The sequence below is a fragment of the Clinocottus analis genome, unplaced genomic scaffold (assembly GCF_023055335.1).
Source record: "Clinocottus analis isolate CAN_PGR_092001 unplaced genomic scaffold, fCliAna1.0.p SCAF_28, whole genome shotgun sequence".
NCBI lineage: Eukaryota > Metazoa > Chordata > Actinopteri > Perciformes > Cottidae > Clinocottus > Clinocottus analis.
The window spans coordinates 1,205,596-1,222,795 of NW_027176020.1; the positions used below are offsets into that span (position 1 = coordinate 1,205,596).

The 17,200-nt window shown below is 48.7% G+C and overlaps 2 protein-coding genes across 4 annotated transcripts in view; one reads left to right on the forward strand and one right to left on the reverse strand.

Moving 5' to 3' along the window:
• The window catches only part of palld (palladin, cytoskeletal associated protein), a 47,712-nt gene extending 39,340 nt beyond the window's left edge, over positions 1-8,372 (reverse strand). For all 3 annotated transcript variants that reach the window (XM_068592713.1, XM_068592712.1, XM_068592711.1), the window contains exons 1-2: positions 8,268-8,372; positions 6,409-7,335 (exon numbers count right to left, since the gene is read on the reverse strand). In XM_068592713.1, the coding sequence (XP_068448814.1) occupies positions 6,409-7,334 (926 nt within the window). In that variant the 5' untranslated portion in view covers position 7,335; positions 8,268-8,372. The remainder of the gene's footprint in view (positions 1-6,408; positions 7,336-8,267) is intronic.
• Positions 8,373-10,020: 1,648 nt separating this feature from the next.
• anapc4 (anaphase promoting complex subunit 4) lies at positions 10,021-16,874 on the forward strand. The gene is made up of 28 exons (XM_068592723.1): positions 10,021-10,135; positions 10,473-10,588; positions 10,667-10,772; positions 10,986-11,118; positions 11,204-11,278; positions 11,400-11,426; positions 11,532-11,576; positions 11,662-11,746; positions 11,911-12,018; positions 12,119-12,289; positions 12,970-13,034; positions 13,178-13,220; positions 13,313-13,389; positions 13,470-13,570; positions 13,650-13,701; positions 13,977-14,032; positions 14,104-14,150; positions 14,220-14,276; positions 14,355-14,411; positions 14,506-14,599; positions 14,692-14,789; positions 15,044-15,105; positions 15,182-15,220; positions 15,297-15,395; positions 15,466-15,540; positions 15,651-15,824; positions 15,905-16,028; positions 16,596-16,874. Exons 2-28 carry the CDS (start codon positions 10,481-10,483, stop codon positions 16,824-16,826), a joined length of 2,409 nt encoding a protein of 802 aa, XP_068448824.1. The 5' UTR covers positions 10,021-10,135; positions 10,473-10,480; the 3' UTR covers positions 16,827-16,874.
• Positions 16,875-17,200: the final 326 nt, after the last annotated feature.

A 17,200-nucleotide genomic window follows, 5' to 3' on the forward strand; every position in this document is an offset into this window, starting at 1 on the left:
CCCCCTGGCGGTCAGGAGAGAGAATGCAGCTTCAACACATGAAGCATAGACTTCTATACAACCAGAGGAGTCGCCCCCTGGTGGTCAGGAGAGAGAATGCAGCTTCAACACATGAAGCATAGACTTCTATACAACCAGAGGAGTTACAGAAATCGGTGCATTTTTGTACTACATCGTTGCTTCTTTGTGAACAGCTCTGTGTAGAATTCGGCAGGAGGCGAGCTAGGAGCTAGCTGACGTTAGCCGATAGCAGCACGGCACCGCACAACTCACCAACGGAGCTAACGGCTAACGTTAGCGGAGGTTGCATTGAGTTACACTGTGAGGCGTTTAAGCTCCACTCAATAATAATGAGTGTTGGGTGAAAGTCAGTTCTGGTATTATCATGACATCATCTTGTATGCAACACATACAAGATGATGTCATCTTGTATTTTAGTGCGATACTGTTTTTAAAAGGAGATGCTTTCATGGTTTCCTGCAGCTCTGACTTCAACGCCCTGAAGCCGTTGGTCACATGTTTGTTGTAAAGGAAGTGGATCCGTTGTGATCCGACCGGCCGCTCATGCGTCACTGACCATGCAAAGCCTCGGCGCGGTCGGTTAGCGCGTCGGCTAATGCTCATGTCTGCCGACGAGGCCGCCGCTCGGCGCGGAGCGGAGATTTATGGCGCGTCCTCGGCCCGTCTTCCTGTGGAGAGCGTCTTGGGTTACCGGCCTCTTGGCGCGCATGACTGCTGCCTTTGTCCGCTACAGACATGCTTCATAATAAATCTGGTATTCCGCTTCTTTGACTGTCACTGATCCTCTTATATAACTCTCTACAAATCTCTTTTCCCCTCTTCCTTTACACGCCGCCGTCTTTCTTCTTTAACTCCTTCTCGCCCGACGGTTGAGTGGAGTGGTAACGTATTGATGAACAGATACCACATTCCCTTGTTTGGGAATGTTATGAGGACATTAAAAAAAAAAAGAAGCAGTGGGCAAATCCTTTCTCACGGTCGACAAGACTCACCCACTAAGCACTAAATGGGATTTCAAGATGGTGCTGTCAGTGAGCCCATAAGCTTTATGTCCAAAGCTAACATTATCAGAGGTTTATTCTCGTGATTCCCAGCTGCATTTAGGATACATTCACCCTGAAGTCCACACAAGGTATAATGCTTCACTTCTGTTTAAACATGAGATATTCAAACAAAACAAAACTATTGATATAAATGTGAATAAACCGCAGACACTATACGGTATTAACAATAACATCACGACTCTATTTACGCCTGGATGAAGTTATTTTGAGTGGTTGATGGAGCAGCTAGCGTAAAAGTCGGGTGACAAGCCGCTACTTACCTTTGGTGGGTGTCTCCCGCTAGCTCCCGCTGTAGCTAGCTAGCGCTGTAGCTAGCTAGCGCTGCTGCTAGTTGCGAAGGCAGCAGGAGCAGCAGCAGGAGCTAGTGGGGAGCTAGCAGCAGCGCTAGCTTGCTACAGCTGGCGACACCCACTGAAGGTAGTAGCCGCTTGTAACCCGGCTTTACCGGTACATGGTTAGCGTAGCCTAGCGCCGATTAAACCAAACTTGCATTCAGAAAACAAGTGCTTTAATGGTGGTTTGCTTGTCTCTCCTTAAAATCTGTGTTATTGCAATTAAATCACAGTGAAATCAGATTTTTTCTGGTTCATTAACTGCTGCAGTACACCGGACGTGAGTAAAAACAGCTTTGTGAAATTCTCCGAGCGCCCAGACGTGAAGATGTTTGCTTTTCAGACGTATACGTGGGACTTCCACAACATGTGCAGAGCGCATACGTCCGGCCGCCGGCCGCCTGCAACGTCTTTAACCCTCTCGAATAACTCTCTTATTCGAGAGGTGAATAAATAACTCAAGCTATAGTCGGCTGTCTCGTGTGATAAACGCCCGCGCTGGACGCGAGCTCGTGCAAAATAGTTTAGTTTTACAAATCGGATAAGTGGATTAGTGTGAATGTAGTCGCTGTATGACAGGGTCAACGCCACGGAGCGGGGGAAAGTCTCACCTCGCCGGGTGAAACTTCACACTCGGCCTCCAGGACGGCCTCCATTCGTCACGGCATGCCGGTAACGCGGCGCTGACGTGTGTGTCTGCAGACGTTGTTGTGCAGACGTTGTTGTGCAGTTGTTCTGCAGGAGGGGAGCGTTTAAAGCTGGACTCTCCAACACGTGCGCGGCCCGGCGAACAGAGTTTTCGAACCCGTCAAACCCGACGGCCTCGCAGCGACCCGCCAGGTTCCCGTACAGTATCGGCAGTTAACGGTTTGTGTGAATGTCTTCATGTTTCAGGAATGTTAAGTTCCTGTCAAATAGTCCGCGTGTAGTATTAATTTAAAGCGCAACCCCCCCCCCACACACACACACACACACACACATACACACACAGTCATTCCAGGCTCCCTCATTACTTGGAGCTTAAATATGAAATTACATCATGCTTGCAAAATTGGTTTAAAAAAAAGAAAAAAGAAAGCAGGTATGAACATACCAGCGCTTTTTTTTCTTCTTCCTCTTTCCCTCCTGCAGAGATCAAATGAGCCCGTGAGGCCGACCTGAAACGGGCCCAAACAGTCTGCATTACAGTCGGGCTGCGTCATGAGTCAGCACCGGGTCACCTGCGATGACCTCATGCTCAGTCTGCTCCACACAATGAGGAGGAGGAACTATCTCTGAAGCAACAGGCCGGTAAGTGTGTTAAAAAACACTCACAATGTGTGTTCTTTATGTGCGTCTGACAAGATGAAAACAGGTCAGAAAATACTGTAACTGTGATTAAACAGTAAGTGGTATAAAGTATGAAGTCCATGCTTCATGTGTTGAAGCTGCATTCTCTCTCCTGACCACCAGGGGGCGACTCCTCTGGTTGTATAGAAGTCCATGCTTCATGTGTTGAAGCTGCATTCTCTCTCCTGACCACCAGGGGGCGACTCCTCTGGTTGTATAGAAGTCTATGCTTCATGTGTTAAAGCTGCATTCTCTCTCCTGACCACCAGGGGGCGACTCCTCTGGTTGTATAGAAGTCTATGCTTCATGTGTTAAAGCTGCATTTTCTCTCCTGACCACCAGGGGGCGACTCCTCTGGTTGTATAGAAGTCTATGCTTCACGTGTTAAAGCTGCAGTCTCTCTCCTGACCACCAGGGGGCGACTCCTCTGGTTGTATAGAAGTCTATGCTTCATGTGTTAAAGCTGCATTCTCTCTCCTGACCACCAGGGGGCAACTCCTCTGGTTGTATAGAAGTCTATGCTTCATGTGTTAAAGCTGCATTCTCTCTCCTGACCACCAGGGGGCAACTCCTCTGGTTGTATAGAAGTCTATGCTTCATGTGTTAAAGCTGCATTCTGTCTCCTGACCACCAGGGGGCGACTCCAGATGGAGGCCTCTCATCTTCACAACGTTTCCTCTGTTGTTGTTTTTTGTGTGTTTGGTTGAAACCAGCAAAAACGAGTGGCCGCTCTCTTAACGCGACTGCTCGCCGTCTCTGCCTTCGAACATCTCCCAGTCTTGCGTTGCCTCGTTTGCCCAGCAGGCCTTCTGGGTAATGACACGGAGGCGCTCGGACAGAACGCCGGACATAGCGCCGCCGAGCGCCGCCATTGGAGTCAGATTTTTTCCGTCCGCTTTGCGACACATCGCAAGAGTCATCAGGCTGTTTGGTGTTCTGCACGACCAGACCTCACACCATCAATTTTGTTTAGAAACACACAAACAGAGAGAGACACACACACACACACACACACACGCAAACGCTGGTTGCATACATTCCCTATTCTCTCATGCCAACAGCTAATCTTAACCCTAAACTAGCCCCTTGAAGATGTAAAGAAAGGCCAAAATGACCTCAGACTGAGAAAATGCACAAAGTGGTTCCAAGAAGGAAACACACACATGCACACAGACACACACACACCAACAAATCCCACTACAAGAAGAGCATCGTTATAAACAGAGCGTTGCATGAAGAGTGCGTGAGGATGTGCTGAAGAATACCAGCCGCTCTGCAACCGAGACTCTCTCTCTCTCTCTCTCTCTCTCTCTCTCTCTCTCTCTCTCTCTCTCTCTCTCTGTGGTCGACCGTGGAGGGAAGAGCCGCGCCCAACCGACGAGAATGTCTCTTTTCCGCTTTGGCCGCGCAAAAGATGCCGGCAACAGCTCGGCACCGAACTCATCACCCCGCGGTTAACCAGGAGGTGAGAAGGTGCGTCAGCGGCTTTGACTGGCAGCGGCTTCAAAGACAGAAATTAAATGACGTTTTTATTTCAACAGTTGTAAGTTTCTATTTTTAACAACGAGAGAGAGACACACACAAACACACACACACACACTGTGTGACTTTGTACAGCCAATCAGCGTTTAGACCAACAGGAGAAGAGCTAGTAACGTTAGCAGCACCGCTAACGGAGAACCAACAGGGGGAGAGCCAGTAACGTTAGCATCACCGCTAACAGAGAACCAACAGGAGGAGAGCTAGTAACGTTAGCAGCACCGCTAACGGAGAACCAACAGGGGGAGAGCCAGTAACGTTAGCAGTAACGTTAGCAGCACTGCTAACAGAGAACCAACAGGAGGAGAGCTAGTAACGTTAGCATCACCGCTCTCCCCTCTGGACAGACACTGTTTGAGTCCCGCGGTCCATCAGCAAGAAGCAAAAGGGACTCTGGTTTCCTCTCTGGTTTCCTCCTTCAGATAGTTGAAGTTTGTGTTGGTTGCAAAAGGACCTTCTACACTTCATGCTCAGTTCTGAACAATTTGCTGCCATCTCGTGGCCACAATCAAAATGGCAACACAGGAAGTGAGGCAACAAACTGCATCTGCACTCTTAAAAAAACAAAAAACAGAAGGAATCTTTCCATTTCCTTCTACTCCAGATGAATTCACTTCAGCATAACGATCATAACCTTTTTTTAGTGAACTCCACATGAACAAGTTCCTACTTTTCCATTCATTTCCTCTGTTACGTAACGCCACAGCAGCACCTTCATACTCCCTAAGAAGGTGTCGGAAGGGGGTGACGGGGAAAACGCTGAGTCATCGCATCGGCTGCATTCTCGGGCCTGGCTCCTGTTGGCCTGGAGACTATTTATACAAGAGGCCCCTCGTATAGCCTGGTGGGGGGTGGTGGGGGTGCAGGCCCTGGACTGACGCCGGCTCCAGAGCACCTCAAGACCTGCTCAGACCTCCACGCTTCAACCGCTTTAACCCCATCGAACCCTTTGGAGGGTCCAGTATTCTAGCTGAAGGTGTCTCTGTTTACATCTTGGCCTTCGAATATCTGGACAACCGTCGCTGAAGACGAAGGAAGCGGAGTAAACCCGGGACATGCAGGCTCGTTTAGAGGGGCACTGCACTCTAAGTAAGACTCCAAACATGTAAGGAAACAAACAACAACAAAAAAACGTAAACATTTATGCACAAACAGTCCAAACTTGAACAGCACATTGATTTATTGTAGAAAAGGGATTAAACCTCTTGACACGTGTGAAGAGGTTGCGTCAGAGGTTACGCACAGACGGACGTATATATATTTTGAAAAATGACCGGATGCATCCGTCCAAAGACATGCAGCTCAGGTTAATTGACTCCTGTAGGTGTGAAAGGATGTCTGTCTCGATTTGAGCCGGTTCGACCTGTCCAGGTGAACCCTGCCTTCGCTCAGTGTCAGCTGGGATCGGCTCCAGCGCCCCACCCCCGACCCCGGCGTAATAGTTTGGATAATGGAAAGGAAGGGAACACTAAAACCACCTCCCATAGCTCCCCGACAACCACCGAAGGTAGCGGGACCATCCCCGGCTCAACGTAACAGCAGCAGCGGGGAGCTAGCAGCAGCGCTAGCTTGCTACGCCCGGGGAGCTAGCGGGGACAACCACTGAAGGTATTAGCGGCTTATAACCCGACATTTACGGTTGCACACGCATGTCTCTCTGTACAGTAAACAGCGAGCATGTCGACTGATCTGGAGAAACAAGAGAGGAGAGTATTTTTAGTTTGCTGATGAGCGGGTGCTGATAACCAGGGGCCGCGGGTGCTGTCCTCTCCAACGGAATAACAGATCATCCAGCTTTTACCAAAGGACACACAGGGGATCCAATGGCCCATTGGGGCTATTGGACCCATTGGGGCCATTGGGGTTATTGGGGCTATTTGAATGCCATTTGAATTTTCTCATGGACCAAACCATGTATTTCACTTGTATATTACTTCAAGTGTTCAATACTTCCGAACACAGCAATTTTGGACTTTTGTTGCTTCTAAAACATTGGTTTGATTTGGTTAAAGCGCTCAAGAGAAATAGTAAAAAAGTGTAACATCTTCATTTCCATCTGCCGAGGAAGACCGTGCGACACTGCTGAAAGCTCAGGAGGTGAGAACCGGAGGTCGAACCCTTACCTGACGAGCGGCAGGGGGTTTCCCACGACTCTGCACTCCAGACGGATGGGGCTCCCCTCCGCCACCTCCTGGCTCTTCAGCTTCTGGAGGAAGCAGGGAGGCGACAGCGGCCCGCGGTGTTGAGGCGGCCGCACGTCGGCCGGCGGAGGCTCCGGGCTCGCGGCCGGCCGGCTGACCGGCTCCTGCGTCTCCGCTTTCTGGCAGGGAGCCGGAACCGGAGCAGAGACCGAGCCCTGAGGCGCCGGCCGCTGACCCCTCGGAGTCCGATAGCCGCTGTCGGGAGAGGAGGAGTCCTCGCCGTCGTCCGCCTGCTGCTGCTGCTGCTCCGAGCGAGCGGAGGAGGAGGAGGAGCCCTTGAAGATGGACGACAGCTCCTCGATGAAGGTGGCGGCTCGGCTGCAGAACTCCGTGGCGGAGGCGGTCCGGTCGTTCAGCTCCAGGCCCTCGTGCACCAGCCGGGGTTTGTCCTGCTTGTAGACGGGCTGCGCGGGTTTGCGGCGGGCCACCGGGGCCTCGCCCGCGGCACCTTCGAGCGGCGCTTTGGTCTGGTGCTGCACGTTGGGGCCCGTGTAGAGGTTTTCAGGCGCAAGAGAAGGGACGGGTTGGGGAGCCCGCGGCTCCTGGGATGCGGGATTCGATCGGGGGTCCGGGTCCTCGCACTCGGACGTGTCGCCGAAGGCCTCCAGGGCCAGGTCCAGGCTGCGGTGGATCTCCTCCGCGCTCAGGAAGGCGGTGAGGTCCGCAAAGTCCCCCCCGTCGCCGTCTGCTCCGTCGCAATCCAGCTCCGCCACCGAGTCCAGGTACAGCTCCCCGTCGGAGGACGCCTCGGAGAACACGCCCCCGTCGCCCTCCGAGGTCCCGCCTCCTGCCGGGCCCTTGAGCGGCGGGCAGATGGGGAGCGGCGGATTCCAGCTCCCGTCCTGCATCCTGGAAAACACACACACACAAAGGACACACAAAGGTTTATAAATAAACCGCCGGCAGAAAGCGGAATGACAAAACGGTGGCGGAGAGGAGTCGAGCGTCAGGCACCGACGTCACAATAGCGGCGGGTCGGCTCCGGCGGGGCGATGATTGGAGGGTTTTCTAGCAAAGCCAGAGGTCACCTCGAGGTCGCAGTGAACTTCCTCTTCGTCTTATTTTATCCCGTCGCTCTGTTCCCTCACCGCTCACGTGTTCGACTCCACAGGTTCAGATTGAAGCAGTTGCTTCAATCTAGAGTTAGCTACAAAAATAATAATGGCCGAAATACTACTAATGAATAATAATGGAAAGATTGTTTCATTTAGAACATATATATATAATCTATTGATTTGGCTGTTGTTCCAGCCCTGTTCTCTCTCTCAGGCTCCAGACTGGTGAAGACACACATGTGTGACGTGGAGTGACACTCGGAGCCTCCTGGCGTCCTGAAGACCAGCTGTTGTTATTTTTATTCCCCTGGGCTGCGTTTCAGCAGCAAGCTCACAGGTCCCTGAACCTCTCGCAGGTCCCTGAACCTCTCGCAGGTCCCTGAACCTCTCGCAGGTCCCTGAACCTCTCACAGGTACGACAGGGGACAGTGAAAGCATCAAAACTGAGACGATGCCTGAAGAGCAACAACAACTTATAAACTGTTAAACTGTCAACGTTTCCTCTATCAGAAGTCTTCTTAAGTTAACTTTATTGTATCTTGTGTATCTATTGCCTTAATATTTGTTATATTTAATACAAATAAAGTGAAAGCGAGAGCAGGATCTGTCCACGCGGTGTGTTCACTGACTGCTACATAAAGGCTCCATTTAAAACAGATCTACAGTTACGTTAAATAATTCAGCTCATGCTCTTCTGAACCAGCTTCCATGAAGAAGACGACGTACCTTAAAGTGTGCTGTTGGGTCCAAACGCTTCCTCCTGGTCGGTCCTGTTTATTCAGTTAGAAAAAGAGCTACAGAGGAAGCGTCTCTCTCTCTCCGGCAGAGCGGCCGTGTTGGTGCTCGGTCGGCAGGATCTCTCCGGTTCAGGGCCCGCCGTCCCATCTGCCCCGGCCCCTGGCTGCTCGCCCTGTGTGGGGCTATATTTGGCTCGCGGCTCGGGTTTCACCGCCAGAAGATTGGCATGAAGAGAGAGTGTTAAGGTTAGTCCTGAAGGGAGGGGGGGGGGGGGGCGGGGTACAGTATTGTACCTTTTTTTTACAATTACGTTCAGAGGCCCTTAAAGTGCATTGGCCCCCATCCTGTGTGGTCAGGAGAGAGCTGCATTCTCTCTCCTGACCACCAGGGGGCGACTCCTCTGGTTGTATCGAAGTCTATGCTTCATGTGTTAAAGCTGCATTCTCTCTCCTGACCACCAGGGGGCGACTCCTCTGGTTGTATAGAAGTCTATATAAGTGACTCTACTTCTCTCTTGATGTATTCCCTCAGTAAACATTGTAAACATGAGTTTATGTCTCAATCTCTAGTTTCAAGTCTTCTTCTATACGACATGATGTAATTTAGTACATTATGCTCATTTAGAATCAAACAGACCATAATAAGAGGACGCTTTAGGGGCGGGGCTACAAGGTGATTGACAGGTCGAGACCAGTGATGTATACAGCGTCTCTACGTCACTCCTCCTCAGTCCAGATACGGACACTTCCTGTCACATTCTCAACTCTCTGGTTGGACTCCACTGGACTCTAATCTGTGTTTGAAGACAAAAGCCAGTCGGGACCGTGAGGCCTCACTCCGTCTATTTCTGGTCCGTATCACACTCTCTGCTGTCAGAGTTATTCTGGCTCTTCATCAACCTACTGATACGGTGAAGTGCCAACGATGAGTCTGGACGGAATTTATCTGATGCACTGACACACACACACACACACACACACACACACACACTAACCACACACACATACACACACACTCCAGCTGATCAGTAATCTTCTAAATACTCTCCTTGTTCGTCACCACGGCTCTATTATTATTAATAACTGATCCCAAAGTAACACTTAAAAATAACTGCATTATTTAGTGGTGACTTCTACAACGTGAAGACTTTGTATCTGTGCGGTGATGATGTCCGTAAGAATAGTACTGGAGCGCCTCCAACATTTACATTTCCTATTCCTCAATACACAGACTGTGTGTGTGTCTGTGTGTGCGTGTGTGTGTGTGTGTGTGTGTGTGTGTGTGTGTGTGTGTGTGTGTGTGTGTGTGTGTGTGGCCTCCAGCGGGGTTTATCTTTAGTGGTGAAGACATCTTGCTGGACACCCTGGAGACATTTCCTCATATTAGACCTGTGTTGTAGCAAGCTGTGTTTAGACACGTTTGTATTTTAACTGCATTTAATTTTCTGTACAAATGCAGTGCTGCAGTTTAGCCACCAGGGGTCGCTGGTATGAACGCAAAACCTTTCCAAAAGACTAACAATAATGGACTCATAAAATCAACAACCACATCACAGTGGGCTCCAGACAGTGCTGTTAACGTCACCCGTCACTAAATCTACTAAATCTACTAGTCAAATGCTTTGTTTCAGTCTCCATCATCAGTAGGACAGCGACAGGCCATTTACAAATCGCTTTTTTCCCTCCGGGTAAGTTTGTCCTCTCGCGCCTCCCGTTGCTTTTCAATGATTGGTCGTCTCGGGGGGAAAAAAATGGCGCCGTCCGCGTAATTGTAAATAACACAATGAAGAAAACGTAAATGAAGTGATTCTCCAGGCCGAGCAGACTGTTTTTCTAACGTTTTGACCTAAAACAACAGTAAGTTGCAGTTATAATGAATTCATCTTTAACGTCCAGCGCTGTGAAGTCAGTGACATATTATCATTGTTAGCTAACAAGCCTGCGAGCATCACAGCTAACGTGGAGGACTGACGGTGGACGTCAGTGTTTAACACTAAATGTGACACCTTAAGGAGACCTTATGCTCATGTAAAGCCACAACTGCATGTAAACAACAAAACTGTGTTGTCTTCCTCGAGCACCAACAACAGGATATCATCTTCACATCAGAGTCTTACTTAGATTTTGTGTTAGTTGACCGTGCACATGAATGTCTGTCCGTGATGTTTTTTAATAGCTGCTTCTCGTTTCTCAGGCCTCGACATGCCGGCGTTCCGGCAGGTGGGAGAGAAGCAGCTTCCCAACCCGGTGCTGTGCATGGCCTGGTCCCCCAAACGGGATCTCATCGCCCTGGCCAACACGACTGGAGAGGTGGGCTTCAAAACAACGTGTTCTTTAAAAAGTCCTGAAATATCTCTTTATGTTTTTTTGTAATTGTATTGTTTGTAGTTGCTGCTGCATCGCTTGGCGAGTTTCCAGCGTGTTTGGAGTTTACCGCCCAGCGAGTTCACCGGGAAGGAGATCACGGCTCTGGCCTGGAGACCCGATGGCAAAAGTAAGGAATGGATGTCGTCATGGACGCACTGAGACACTCGTTATCAAGCATTGATCGATACTTATCAATACTTATACAGGGTTTATACGCTCATGGAAAACCTGTAGTATCCAGTCACATTCTGCTGTGTGCACTTTAGAAGACGCCCTCGTTTAAAACCACAAACTCAGTAAAAGTAAATAATAGTAATAATAATTCTCTCTTAATCTCCAGTCTTGGCCTTCAGCCTCGGCGACACCAAGCAGGTCGTCCTGTGCGGCGTCGAGAAAGCCGAGATCCTGCACGTGTTCCCCATGCTGAGCTCTGTGACCTGCATGCACTGGATGGAGGTGACGGAGGAGAGCAGGTGTGTGTGTGTGTTTGTGCGTGTGCACGTGGGACGCCTCGTTCTTTCAGAATAAAGTGACTGTTTGTTCTCTCTGCTGTGTCAGCGCTCTCAGCTCCTTCTATAACTCAGAGGACGAATCCAAACTATTTCTTCCCAAACTGCCGACGCTCCCCAAGAGGTAGCAGTGCTGCTGCACACACACACACACACACACACACACACACACACACACACACGTCAGATTATAAGAAAGGAATACTTTGACAGAGTAACATTTGTCCAAACGTTTTGTTTCTCAGCTACAGCACGACGTCAAAGATCTTCAGGTGAGATGTTCTAATGATGCACAGCTGATGTCATCTGTCTGCTGTGTAGCTGTGTGTGTGACAGCCGTGTGTGATAATCTCTGTGTGTATGTCTCTGTGTTCCAGTGAGGAAAAGTCTGATGAGATTATGAATCTCATGGGAGAAGTCAGGTAAATATAAGTTCTCGTGCTTCATCAACACACAGACATTCTGTTTCATGCATCTTTTATTTATTTGTGTTTTGTTTCCCTGCAGACTGAACGTTCTGGTTCTGGGAGGAGACTCCGGCTTCGTGGAGCTTTATGCTTACGGGATGTACAAGATCGCTACGCTATCGGGGGTGAGGGGCTCACTGTTGACATCGAATTTCAAAATAAAAACCCCTAAAAAGTTGAACTAGTGGCACAGAAACGATGACGTTCGGATGTTAAACCTGTAAACCTTGACGGCTGCAGCGCTGCGTTGTCGTGCTTCTAACTCCTCCTTAACGTGACAACCCTCAAGGTGTCGGGAACCTGCCGCAGCCTGAGTCTGTCCAGCGACCTCAAGTCTCTGTCCGTCATCACAGAAGTCCGGTCGGCGGACGACGACCCTCAGATCTGCTACGTCCAGGTGAGTCCGAGGCTCCGGCTCCCTGCAGCCGCCGTCTCTGTGCTAACTCGCTTTTTTTTTTTTTTTTTTTGATGCACTTGTTTATTGTTTTCATTCCCAGCTGGACACGAGGTTGCTGTCGGACTGTCTGCCCGAGGTGACCCGGATGGCCCGCAAGTTCACCCACATCTCCACGCTGCTGCAGTACCTGCACCTGTCGCTCACCTGCATGTGTGAAGCCTGGGAGGACATCCTCATGCAGATGGACCTTCGGCTCACTAAGTTTGTTCAGGTCAGTTGCTCCTGAAGGTTTCTTCCCTCTTTTTTATATTTCTTTGGGGGAGTTTTTCCTGATCCAATGTGAGTCCTGGGACAGAGATGTCTATGAGTGCAGACTGTAAAGCCCTTTAGTAAGCAAATGTGTGATTTTTGGGCTATACAAAACAAACTGAATTCAATTGAACAGTGCTACATCCTCCATCGGTACCGTCAACATTAGGGGTTCCCCAGGGCTCTGCACTGGGTCCCCTTTCTTTTTGTGAAAGTCCTTTTTTTAATCTGTTCCAGTCAAACCCAATTAATGCAATTCCAAGACTGTTTAGACTGTGCAGAAATGTTTAAATACACAACAGAAGTGTAGGCGGAAATCACTTAAATACCGCAGTAATTAATTCTGCATGCAAAAAAAGAAAACTGCTTGTTTTTTGCCCCAGATGGCATGTGATCAGCATAAAGCAGCAGGTCTGTAAAGCGGAGACTCGTGGGTACAATACACAGTCTGTGTATAAGAAGTGGACTTCTATACAACCAGAGGAGTCGCCCCTGGTTCCATTGAACTCATTTCTATGTCTTGACTAGCACGACATGGTTTCACTTTAACTTTAAAACCTCCTCCAGTAAGACAGGAGAGGATGCCGCTGCTGGTCCGGAGTCTAAATCGGTGTCTTGTTTGTCTGATTTCTGTTTTTTTAGGAAAAGAACACAAGCACTCAAGTCCAGGATGAGTTTCTAGAGCTCTTGCTGTGGGGACAGTCGAGGTGAGCAACGAGGCCGGTGCTCTCTCTGTCGCGTTGCAATGCCCGGAGCGTCCTGCAGGTGGCGGCAGAGCAATAAGTCGGGTCGGTTTGACCTCTCTCTTCAGTGTTGGGATGATTCTAACGCCTCTCTTGCTTCCCTGCAGCCCTGAACTCCAGGCTCTGCTCATGAACCAGCTGACCGTCAAGGTGAGAGAGATGAACGCTGCACGAGCTCCTCGCTGCGTTCAGACTCCATCGGATCTGACTTTTTGAGGGTTTGTTCTGTTTCCTCGCCGCAGGGCCTGAAGAAGCTGGGCCAGTCCATCGAGTCGTCTTACTCCAGCATCCAGAAGCTGGTGATCAGCCACCTGCAGAGGTGCCAGTCCTCCTTTTCTCCTTCTCCTCGGTGCTAACTTGATATTTCTCTGGTTTTAATCGTGTCCTCCTCCTTCTCAGTGGCTCTGAGGCTCTGCTGTACCACCTGAGTGAGGTGAAGGGCATGTCCCTGTGGAAGCAGAAGTTTGAGCCTCTGGGTCTGGATTCAGCCGCTATAGAAGGTACCGTGTTGTCCTCCTCCAAGCTGCACCTTCAGTAAATGAAACTACTCGGCAACCTCTCGGTGCTCTGTGTCCTCAGGAGCCATCACGGCTGTAGGATCCTTCTCCCTGAAAGCCAACGAGCTCCTGCAGTGAGTTGTTATTATTATTATTATTATTATTATTATTATGAACTAGACGGACACGGAAACAGATTTAAATCTATTGTGTGTATTTTATTGATTTATATATTTATTTATAATGATTTATTTATGTGTATTTATATATTTTTGGAATATACAATTAAAATAAAAGAATTTAAAAAATGTTTTTTATGTATTTATGTATGTATGTATATGTGTGTATCTGTGTATAATGTAGTAGAACAGATGTTTCATGTTGGCTGTGTTCATGTTTCGTCCCTCAGGGTGATCGATAAGAGCACCAAGAACTTCAAAGCTTTTTTCCGCTGGTTGTATGTCGGTAAGAAGAAAACCAAACGACACATGATGAGAGACATTTAAATGTTCTGTACTTAACGGTTCTCTCCTCAGCCATGCTCAGGATGTGTGAGGAGCACGTTCCACCAGAGCTCAACAAGGTGAGTCACCACAGGTTCATTATTCCACAACTCTCACCTGGACTGCTTTAACGCCTCCTTCCTCCTCAGATGACCCAGAAGGACATCGCCTTCGTGGCCGACTTCCTGGCCGAGCACTTCAGCGAGGTGAGAGCGGCGTGACGTCGCGCTGACGTCCTTCTGTTCTGTGATAAGATGCTCTCAAACGTCTCTCTGGTCCAACAGAACGAAGAACTCTTCGACCGGAAAGGGAAGTACTTCAACGTGGAGCGGGTCGGGCAGGTGAGAGCCTTCACCGTGACGACGATGATGAATCATTACATGTGTTCAAACGGAGCCGGTGACGCTCTACTTCCTGGTTGGTCTCCGGTCTCAGTACCTGAAGGACGAGGACGAGGACCTGGTGTCTCCTCCCAACACCAAGGGGAACCAGTGGCTGAAGTTCCTGCAGGAGAGCTCGCACCTGAAGGGTGAATGTGATGTTTCTGGTTTACAGGAAGTGTTTCCTGTGTGGTGCCGCCGCCATTACTGACGCCTGTGAATGTTTGTGTGGTCCGTCCAGAGAGCCCTCTGCTGTTCCCTTCGTTCCCCCAGAAGTCTCTGCACTTCGTCAAGAGGATGATGGAGAGCGTGATCGAGCAGTGTCTCCAGAAGCCGGCGGTGAGTTGTGTGTTGTGTGTGTGTGTGCTCGTCCCTCCGGTTCTCTGCACCAGGAGAGCAAGAAGAACCGCCCACGTTTCTAAAAAACACGTCATACAGCAAGAGCGGCGTCTTATTCACATTTAAAGTCCCAGCATGCCTCAGTGAGACAATGTTTTGCCATTAAAATAGTTTTTTTTTTCCATTTTTGAACCGAACGACACAATTCTTTTTACCTAAAATCCATGAAACCATGTGTTGTGATGTTTGTGCAGGAGGTAATCGGTCAGTCGGTGACGCAGGCCGTCTTCCTGCCGCTGTACAGCGTACCAGAGAGGTGAAAGTTCATCTCACTCAGTCATAGTTCTAATTATTATGATTATTATTAAGTTGTCTTTATTTCTTCTTTCCAGCTCTGAGAACACGCCGAGACTCTTTGAACTCCCGTCTTTGTACGTAAACACACATCCTGGTGTCTTATTGTTGTAACTATGAATCAATGACGTCGGCCATCTTTTATTTCTGCAGGTGGAACGACAAGAAAGAGAAAATGCACCACGTTGTGTTCTGCATGCCGACTTCACCTGGAAGACTGTTCCTGCTGCGCAGAGGCACCGACCCACACAGGTGTGTGTGTGTGTGGAATATTGTGTGCGTGTGCTATTGTGTGGGTTAACATCCTGTGTTGCGTTCACAGACTCGTCCCTAACGGCGTCCTGTCCGTCGACCTGCTCCACCATCCTGACGGAGCCGCTGAAGAAGCCGCTGCAGCGTCGGTTCCTCTCGTGAAGCAGACATACCGGCACGCTAGTTCCTCGCCTCCAGGGGGCGACGCCGACACAACGTTCCTGTTAACGTTTCTTTTGTCGTCGTCTCTTTCAGGCCTACCAGCCTGTACAGCTGCCTGGACGCCCGATTCTACGACGACGAGATGCTGACGGTGGTGCTGCGAGGGGACGGCGAGCGGGACGAGAGCGGCTGGCGCGTCCTGGCTCAGCTCCCTCTGGCGCCGGCGCTGAGCGCCGAGGCCGAGTTCACCTGGGAGCCCAACCTGAGGTGAGTTACTGGGGTTTAGTTTGGGTCGTCCTCTGAAAGGGCAGCAGTGACGTCACCTTTAATGTCGCCCGTGTTCTCAGGTTGGACCAGCAGAGCGGCGCCATCCCGTGTCAAGAACTGGTTTTAGGGAATCAGTGGCGTGAACTGGAAAACATGAAGGCTCAGTTTGTAGCCGTCAACGGGATCCGCAAAGTGGCCTGTGTGGTGAGTTCAATTATTTATATATATATATATATATATATATATATATATATATATATATATATATATATATATATATATATATAAATATAAATATATATATATATATATATATATATATATATATAAATATAAATATATATATATATATATATATATATATATAAATATATTTATATATATTTATATATATATATATATATATTTATATATATATATATATATATATATATATTTATATATATATATATATATATATATATATATATATTTATATATATATATATATATATATATATATATATATATATATATATTTATATATATATATATATATATATTTATATATATATATATATATATATATATTTATATATATATATATATATATATATATATATATAGCTGCATTCTCTCTCCGCTGCATTCTCTCTCCTGACCACCAGGGGGCGGTTTTTATTCACTATTTAGTTAAATAAAGGTTTTTAAATCATAAATATATCACATTTAGCGCGTGGACTCCTGTCGTCTCTCAACATTAAGACTTTTGCTTTCCTTCCCACCCGGCAGCTAAGCGCCAACCTCCGGCACATCCGTGTTTTTGAGATGGACGTCGAGGACGAGGACGACGAGGGAGCCGAGTCTCAGAACGCCAGCGCCGACCAGGACGGGCTGGACGCCACGATGGCCAGCGAGGGCGCGGGGGAGGAGGGCGGGGAGGGCGGGGAGGACGCCGCGGAGCGAGGAGGCGACGCCTTCAGGAAAACCGAGGAGCAGCTGGAGTCAGAGGAAGCCCTCTGAGACGAAATAAAATACTTCTTTTTTTAATGTAATGTGTCTGAAAATAAACTGGTTTGTGTTCTTATTTGTTTCAGCTGTTGATTATTTTTACGGGATATTTTGCGCCAAAACCCACTTTCTATTGAAGATTACAGGGCTCTCAAGTGTCACGCATTTCGGTCTTAAATCACGCCCTCCCGCCACACATCGTATTTCTCACGCTGAAAAAAAACTCCAGGCTCTTGAACGTGCCGCAGAGCTCAGACATGACCTGGTCGCGCGCTGCCCTCACCATGGAGGAATCAAGCCCCTCCCCCCGTGAGGAGCCACTCGTCAGCCAATCAAAAAGAAAAGAAATTGGCTCCAGCCAATCAGAAAAACATATCTTTTGCTTG